The sequence below is a fragment of the Microtus ochrogaster genome, chromosome 5, assembly GCF_000317375.1.
Source record: "Microtus ochrogaster isolate Prairie Vole_2 chromosome 5, MicOch1.0, whole genome shotgun sequence".
NCBI lineage: Eukaryota > Metazoa > Chordata > Mammalia > Rodentia > Cricetidae > Microtus > Microtus ochrogaster.
In genome coordinates this window covers 74,344,341-74,352,939 of record NC_022012.1, presented here as the reverse complement: position 1 = coordinate 74,352,939, position 8,599 = coordinate 74,344,341, and the positions used below count along the sequence as shown (strand labels likewise).

Here is an 8,599-nt window from a genome sequence, read left to right as displayed (position 1 = left end):
TCCTGGAACTAGCTCTGTAGACCAGGCTGGTCTCGAACTCACAGAGATCCGCCTGCCTCTGCCTCCCGAGTGCTGGGATTAAAGGCATGCGCCACCATCGCCTGGCTTGCATAAAAGTTTAACTTGATCTTATTTTGTATTTTATTTGTTTGTTGTGGCTTTTTAAGGCAATGTCTGTGTGACTTAGGCTGTCCTGCATCTTGCTATGGAATCCTCTCATTTCAGCTTCCTGGGTGCCCCCATGCCCAGCTTATTCAGTGCTTAATTTGTACCGTACAATACTTGTATAATCATTATACTTAGTAAGCGGTAAGTAAAGTGCTAACATCCCCAAGAGTAAAGTGTCATTAAATAACCACTTGTAGGGCTGAGTGGGGATTAGACATTTCCTGCTTTCATACACAACTCTAACTTATGCTGGTATAAACATCACTTTATGGGCTTTATGGAGAGATGGGTTAGTGGATAAGTGGTTAAGAGGTGGCTACTTTCCCAGAGGATTGAGCTTTAATTCCTAGTACCTACATGGCAGCTCACAACTGAATAACTTTAGTTCCAGGGGATCTGATGCCCTCTTCTGGTCTCCACAGGCACTACATACATGTTGTGTGACATGTGCAGACAAAAAAAACATACACATAAAAATTAAAGATTAAGGGGCTGGAGAGATGGATCAGTGGTTGGGAGCACTGACTGCTCTTCCAGAGGACCCAGGTTCAATTCCCAGCACCCACATGGCAGCTCATAACTGTCCAAGGGATCTGACTCCCTCGCACAAATACACATGCAAAACGCCAATGCACATAAAATAAAGATAAATTTAAAAAAAAAATTAAAGATTAAAAAAAAAAGACCTCAGTTTGTCCTCTATCTAAAAATCTTAGACTTCTCTATTTGCTGTCCAGCTGTACTGAAACTAATAAGTGGATGATTAGTGATTTATTGAGGTCATGTTACTGTTTTTCAGTGTGTGAATTTAACATACCAGAACTATTTTGTGTGTGTGTATACATACATATATATAAACTAAGTCCTAGAACATTTTCATTTCTATACATAATCCTGGCAATAACTGCCTAGTTGGTAAAATTTTCCCATTTGAAATGAGGTTTTAAAAAGTTATTTATAATAGTTTATAAAAGGTTTTGTTGTAGTGATGACTTTGGAGTAGGTAAAATGATGGCTTTTTAAAATGAGATGAAAAATTTATTCATCAGAATAAGCCAGGCTGGTGGCTCATGCCTATAATCTCAGTGTGATAGGTTAGAGCAAGAGAATTTCCATTATACTTGAGGCCAGCCTGAGCTACAGAACTAAAACAGAATGTTGAAAGTTTCTTCCTGTTATGATAATAGTTCTCAATTTCATCAAAGGATTACTTTACATAGAGTAACATTCCTTTCCTTGTACTTAGAGGTTTTTTTTTTTTTTTTTTTTTTTAAGGTTTTTCGAGACAGGGTTTCTCTGTAGCTTTGGAGCCTGTCTTGGAACTAGCTCTTGTAGACCAGGCTGGCCTCAAACTCAAAAAGATCCTTCTGCTTTTGCCTTCTACGGGGATAAAAGGTGTGTACCACCACTGCCCAGCATACTTAGAATTCTTGAAAGAAAGGCATTTAATATTCGTGTTAATATAGATTATATATTTTCAAAATGGCTTTTAGATAAATACATGTGCTAAACTGGAACTTACTAGATTTTTATGGTAGATCTTACTGACACCAGTGGCAGTAGATGCAAACTACTAATAATTCCAGCCTGGAAATTATAAGATTAATGCAGCTGGGCAGTGGTGGTGGATGTCTTTAATCTCAGCATTTGGGAGGCAGAGGCAGGCGGATCTCTGTGAGTTCGAGGCCAGCCTGGTCTACAAGAGCTAGTTCCGGGACAGGCTCCAAAGCTACAGAGAATCCTGTCTCGAAAAACCAAAATTAAAAATTAAAATAAAAAGATTAATGCAAATTATTGTTTCTAGTTAAACTACATATAAAATGGTGTCTTGAAACCAAGATTGACTGTCTTTCTATTTTGTGAACATTAGAAATCAGTGAGTGAAGGAAGCAGTAAGAAATCAGGTTCTGGGAATTCTGGGAAAGGAGGAAACCAGCTTCGCTGTCCTAAATGTGGCGACTTGTGCACCCATGTGGAGACCTTTGTGTGTAAGTAAACTTTGTGAGTTTTCTTTCCCCTTTTTCTGTAAATTATTGGATGTATAGGAATTAGAAACCAGAATTATTTTTGCTGTGAGCTTTAGTGATTCAGTAAATGTACTAAAACACTAGAAATCCCTAGAATAGTTAGGACTTTGTACCATAAGAGATAAAGTATTTGCTTGCTTAATTTGCTTCAAAGTGTTTATTTCAAATTTTAGTTTTGTGAGTTTTTTTGTGTATATCCACTGGGTTTTAGGAAAACCAAAACTTATTTATACTATATTGTTACATTCTTCAAATACGTACTAATTATCTTCTGTGGGTACTGATGTACCAGAACAGATAACACCTCAATTTTAGGAAATGTTTGATTACGAATGATTCAGACACTAAAAGAAGAAATCAGTCATCCTGCTGATAGTGCCCTGAACTATAAGAGCAATGTGCATTATATCACATGACTCATTGCCTCATATTTCAGTGTGTGTCCTATGTGTCACTGTCAAAGGTTTCTTCCCTTGTTTTTCTTTCCCCTTCCTTCATTCTTTTTTCCTCTTCCTTCCCTTTCCTTCTGTCTGTCTCCTTTCCTTCTTCCCTGTGTTTTGAGACCATCTTGCTCTGTAACCACTTGAACACTATTTCATCCTACTAACTATAGGATTATAATCATGCCTCATTGTACATTTTAACTCTAATATCAATACTTTCGTTGAATTTTCATATTTAATATTAATTCAGTACCATGTGAAAGTACTACACATGGCATATTTTTATAGTTTTGGGAAGTCTTTTATGTTTGAGATAGTCTCTACGTAGCTCTGATTGTCCTAGAACTCACTCTATAGACCAAGCTGGCCTCAAACTCGAGGTTAACCTGCCTCTTCCTCCTGATGCTGGGATTTAAGGTGTGTGCTACCACACCCTATTTCTAATAAATATTTATTAAGTAGCCCTGTTGCGCAGTTTGTATATAAAAGCTATTCTTCATGGCTTTAACTAGTAAAAAGAGAATCAATCTGAATGAAATTTAATTTGGATCAGAATCTAAAGTGGAAGATATAGAACTGAATAATGAAGTTTCCTAGACTAATTTGACATGATACAATAAAATTCCAGAGTCTGAGAATTGCTGTCCTTTGCTTTGTCAGATCACTGCCCTTATGACTCATTGTATGATTCTAATTTGCATTTTACTAATGACCTATAGTGTCTAGTATCTTCCTAGGTTTTTGGCCATTTGTGGGTGTTCTTTGGTTAGATGAATGACTATCTGAAGACTTCATTTTTAAATGAGATTGTTTCTGTTGTTAAAGGGCTCTGTACTAGACCCATGTCCAGATGCTTGCTTCAGAGTTTCTTTTAAACATAGTATAGTGCAGGGCGGTAGTGGCGCACGACTTTAATCCTAGGCTTGGGAGACAGAGGCAGGCGGATCTCTGTGAGTTCGAGGCCAGCCTGGTCTACAAGAGCTAGTTCCAGGACAGGCTCCAAAGCTACAGAGAACCCTGTCTTGAAAACAAACAAAAAACCAACCAAACAAACAAACATAGCCCAGTAAACAAACATTTACAGGAAAACTACAAACGGTAAATATTTCAGGGCTTGTGGACCATGTGGTCTCTGTTGCAGCTACTGTACTCTGTATCCATGTCAGATCTTGTTTCTGTGACAAAGTACTAACAGAACAACTTAAAAAGAGGAAGGGTTTCTTTTGGCTCATGGTTTCAGAACATTCAGTCCTTGTTACTTGGCTCAGTGTACTTAGACAAGAATACTATGGAAATGGGAACATGTGAAAAGAACAATTCATTTTATGGCCCACCAGAAACAGAAGAAGAGAATGCCAGTAGTCTTTCTCCCTTCCCACTTCCTTAAATTTTTTTTCATTACATTCATTTATTTGTTTGTTGTGTGTGCACGTGTGTGGTCACACACAGAAGAGAGATTAAGTTTGAAGGGGTTGGTTTTCTCTTTTCACCTTTATGTGGGTCCCAGGGATCAAACTCAGGTCATCAATCTTGACAGCATGTACTTTTACCAACTCTGAGTCACATCAATGGTCTACTTCCCTCATCCCCCCGTGCTCTGCTTAGGCTTTCAGAACATGGGGATGTGTGATCCACTTTTAAGGGTATTTCTAAGAGTTAAAAATTATGCCTTATAATTCATGTCACCTCCATAGTATTTTAATAAGTAAAATTGTAGCCCTGCCTGCCCTGGAACTCACTCTAGACCAGGCTTGCCTGGAATTGACAGAGATCTGCTTGCTTCTGCCTCCCTGGTCCTTAGATTAAAGGTGTGTGCCACCACTGCGCGACCCTCAGATTAAATTTAAGCAGCCTTTCAATATCAAGCACCAAGGAGATATGTTGGTGTCTAATCTCTTTCCCTTTGACCTAATTTCCACAGAGAAGTATTTTGGTCTTCTGTTTTCAAGCCAGATTTTCCTGTCACACAGCCTGAACTGGATGAGACGCTTCTCTGCCCTTTAGTCCTTGCCCTCTTTACGATCAGTAACAGTGAACCTGCGCCTCATTGTAAAATATGCGCACTCTTTTCTCTTTAATGGGAAATGGTGATTACATATTTGAACTTGTGTTAATTGTGGATTTGATGACTTTGATATTTCTTTAAACATTTATAGGTGTTGGTAAATACAAAGTATGGAGTCAATCCTTTCTTAGTTTGTTCCTAGAACAAAACAAAGGTTTGTTGTTGTTTTAATAGAATATCTTTTTTAAAGGTTTGTTTTGTTTTTTAAGGAATCATTTTTGAGAGTAGTTTTTAAAAATTATTTTATTTGAAGCCGGGCGATGGTGGCGCACGCCTTTAATCCCAGCACTCGGGAGGCAGAGACAGGTGGATCTCTGTGAGTTCGAGACCAGCCTGGTCTACAGAGCTAGTTCCAGGACAGGCTCCAAAGCCACAGAGAAACCCTGTCTCGAAAAACCAAAAAAAAAAAAAATTATTTTATTTGTATGGATATTTTGCCTGCATGTATGTCTGTACATTACACATGTGCAGTCTCCACAGAGGCCCGAAGATGGTGTTGGTTCCCCTAGAACTAAGGAGCTACAGATAGTTGTGAACAAACATGGGGGTGCTGGGAAATTGAACCTGTGTCCACTAGAAGAACAGGCAATACATTGAGCCATCTTTTTTAAAAAAATCAATCAATAAAAATTTATTTAGATGATGATGTGTATCTCTGTGTGACTATTTGCATGAGTACAAGTACCCACAGAGGTCAGAGGCATTGGATTCCCCTGGAGCTAGAGTTACAAGTGATTGTTACCCTGCTGAGGTGGGTACTGTGAACAAGCTCTGGTTCTCTCTAAGATTAGTACATTCCCTTGACCACTGAGCCATCTCTCCAGCTCCTAGACTATCTTTTTCCCCTTAATTAAAAATTTTTCCATATATTTCTTTTTTTTGAGACAGTTTTTCTGTGGCTGTCCTGAAACTATCTCTTGTAGACCAGGCTGCCAGAGGCAGGCGGATCTCTGTGAGTTTGAGGCCAGCCTGGGCTACAAGAGCTAGTTCCAGGACAGGCTCCAAAGCTACAGAGAAACCCTGTCTCCAAAAACCAAAAAAAAAAAAAAAGACCATATTTCACAACACAGTTCCCCATCCTCTAGCTCTTAACATTCCTTCCATCCCTTCCCCACTCCTTGTTTGGGTGGTCAAAGGGGATTGATATAGGTGTCTCATTTATGGTTGAACACTTAATAGTCATTTACTTGTAGCACTTTGATCAATTTATCAGACTTGGCATTAACTGCTGACCACCATAAGGAAGAGCTTCCCTGGTGAAGATTAGGAAAACAGTAATCTGTGTATAAACAAATGTTAAGAATCTTGTTTGACATCATGGCCTTTTATCAAAACAAAAGTAGCAAATTTCCCCGCCTAGGACCTTTGACTTCTGAAGTCATGGGTTTTTTGGCCAGGCATGAGTTCCTTCCTCTGGAACAGGCTTCAAATCCAAGTCAGAAGATGTTAGTTATTACCATTACCTTTGAGCCACTGCTGTGCTAGTGGGTACAACTTACTGAGATGTCAGTTTTCTAGCATGCAGGTTTTCCACAAGGTAATGCCCCAGTGGCCTGCATAGCACCTTCTGGTACTGTGAAAGCCAACTAGTACAGAGGAAGTTTTCAGGTCAGTTCCAGCTTGATTTCTCTATGTCCCGTAATCAAGTGTTATGTTCTTGGCATTATGGTTGTACCCTCTAGTTTTAGTGATTAACCAAGAGTAATGGCAGTGGCCTGGTTTGTTTTGCGGGGAGATCTGGGCTCTCCCTGACTGACTCATAAAGGAGATATCCCCCACCTAGCATTAGAATTTTCTTTTTTTTTTAAATATTTATTTATTCATTATGGATACAATATTCTGTGTATATGCCCGCACACCAGAAGACGGCACCAGACCTCATTACAGATGGTTGTGAGCCACCATGTGGTTGCTGGGAATTGAACTCAGGACCTTTGGAAGAGCACACAATGCTCTTAACCACTGAGCCATCTCTCCAGCCCTTAGCATTAGAATTTTCATTGTTCACCCATGCAGGGTATCTGTGTTTACACTTTTAAAATTTATATTTAAGATTAAGTTAAAAATTTATGTATGTATTTTGGGCTTATATGTAACACTTGTGCACAGGAGCCCAAGAAACCCGAAGAGAGTTAGATCCCCTGAAAATGGTGTCATAGACTGCTGAACTGCCATGTGGCTACTAGGGATGGACTTGGGCCATTTGGAAAAGCAGTAAGCATTCTTAGTCACTGAGCCGTTCTCTAGCTCCAAAATTACATTTTAAAAATGAGCTTACAAAGTAGTGGGCTTCTGTAAGTTTTTCATGCATCTTTAGTTTGGGTTAACCTGCTTCTACTTTCCCCCAGCTTGTATTCCTAATTGGCTTTGTGTTTCAGAATGGAAACACAAATGGTTAAGAAAGTTTGCTACACTTCCAGAAGATCCAAGTTCAGATTCCTGCTCCTACATTCAGTGACTTATAACCACCTGGAACTCTAGCACCAGAGGGTCTGACACCCTCTTCTGCTCCCCCCGCCCCCGTCTCTATGCATGCCTGTATGTGCACATGGGTGTGCACGGTGCACACACGCACGTGTTGCATGCGCACATACACAAATTAACTGGGATTTATTTATTTGCTTTTGGCTTTTTTGAGATAGCGTTTCTTTGTATATCCCTGGAACTCACTCTGTGGACCAGACTGGTCTCAAATTCAGAGATCTGCCTTCCGAGTGCTGGGATTAAAGACAAGTGCCACCACCGCTGGAATTTATTTTTAAGATGTAGAATTAAACATTTTTAAATTTATTTTGTGGAGGTTTAGGTGCTATTTTTTTCTGGTAATCTATGTGTAGTTATTTATAAATTTTTTTGAAAGGAGAGAGGTTCCCACCAATTTTTTCTTTTGTTTTCTTTTAATATCTTTCCTATATTTCTACCTAGTAGAAACAAACAGTCCATAGTCATATACTACCCAGAAATACCAGTTCTATATTATTTTCTTTGTTTATATAGGATGTTTCATACTGCTTTTAGAGTTTCCTGGGACTGGGATTGAAGACCATACTGATGTTTTAGACTTTTAAATTTAATCCTTTTATCTGCTTTTGTTTTGCATTTAAAAGTGCAAACTTAACCTATTAACCATCTTGCTTACCTAGTTTTGTTGTTGATTTTGTTTTGGTAAGGGCCTTACTTTCTAGCTTAAGCTAGACTTTGGCTGTGTGCTCAGTACGACCTTGAATTTTCGGTCCTGCTCAACTTCTTGTGCTGAGATTGCAGCCACATGCTGCCACACCCGTTGGACAAAATGCCAACCAGCCAAGACTGTGTTCACGGAGCCACACATTCAGCAAGATTTTAAGATGAACTGTATTTTCTCTCTTGACCTTCCATTTTCAGCTTCCACCCGGTTCGTCAAGTGTGAAAAATGTCATCACTTTTTCGTTGTGCTGTCAGAAGCAGACTCAAAGAAAAGCATAGTTAAAGAACCAGAGTCGGCAGCTGAGGCCGTGAAGTTGGCATTCCAGCAGAAGCCACCTCCGCCGCCCAAAAAGGTAGACAGCTTTTCCCAATCTTAGAGACAATGTCTTTATCCTGAAGATATTCTATTGCTTCACTCTTCTGTTTATGTTAAATCCCAACACTATCTAAATAAGTTTATAAGGTTTATTTTTTTTTTACCTTTTTTGGTTGTTTTTGTTTTGAGACCCACATTCCATGTAGCCCAGGTTAACCTTGAACTCCCTATGTAGTTGAAGATGAGCTTCTGATCTGGTAGCCTTCACCTTAAAGTGCTAGTATTATGGCCATATATACTGTGCCTAGCTCTATGAGTTTATTAATTTTTTTTATATTTATTTATTATGTATACAATATTCTGTGTGTATGCCTGCAGGCCAGAAGAGGGCACC

At 39.1% G+C, this 8,599-nt stretch overlaps 1 protein-coding gene across 1 annotated transcript in view; it reads left to right on the top strand.

Annotated features, from left to right (window-relative positions):
• Clpx (caseinolytic mitochondrial matrix peptidase chaperone subunit) overlaps positions 1-8,599 on the top strand; it is a 41,496-nt gene that overhangs the window by 11,012 nt on the left and 21,885 nt on the right. The window contains exons 3-4 of the mRNA XM_005347764.3: positions 2,039-2,156; positions 8,088-8,242. Of these exons, the coding sequence (XP_005347821.1) occupies positions 2,039-2,156; positions 8,088-8,242 (273 nt within the window). The remainder of the gene's footprint in view (positions 1-2,038; positions 2,157-8,087; positions 8,243-8,599) is intronic.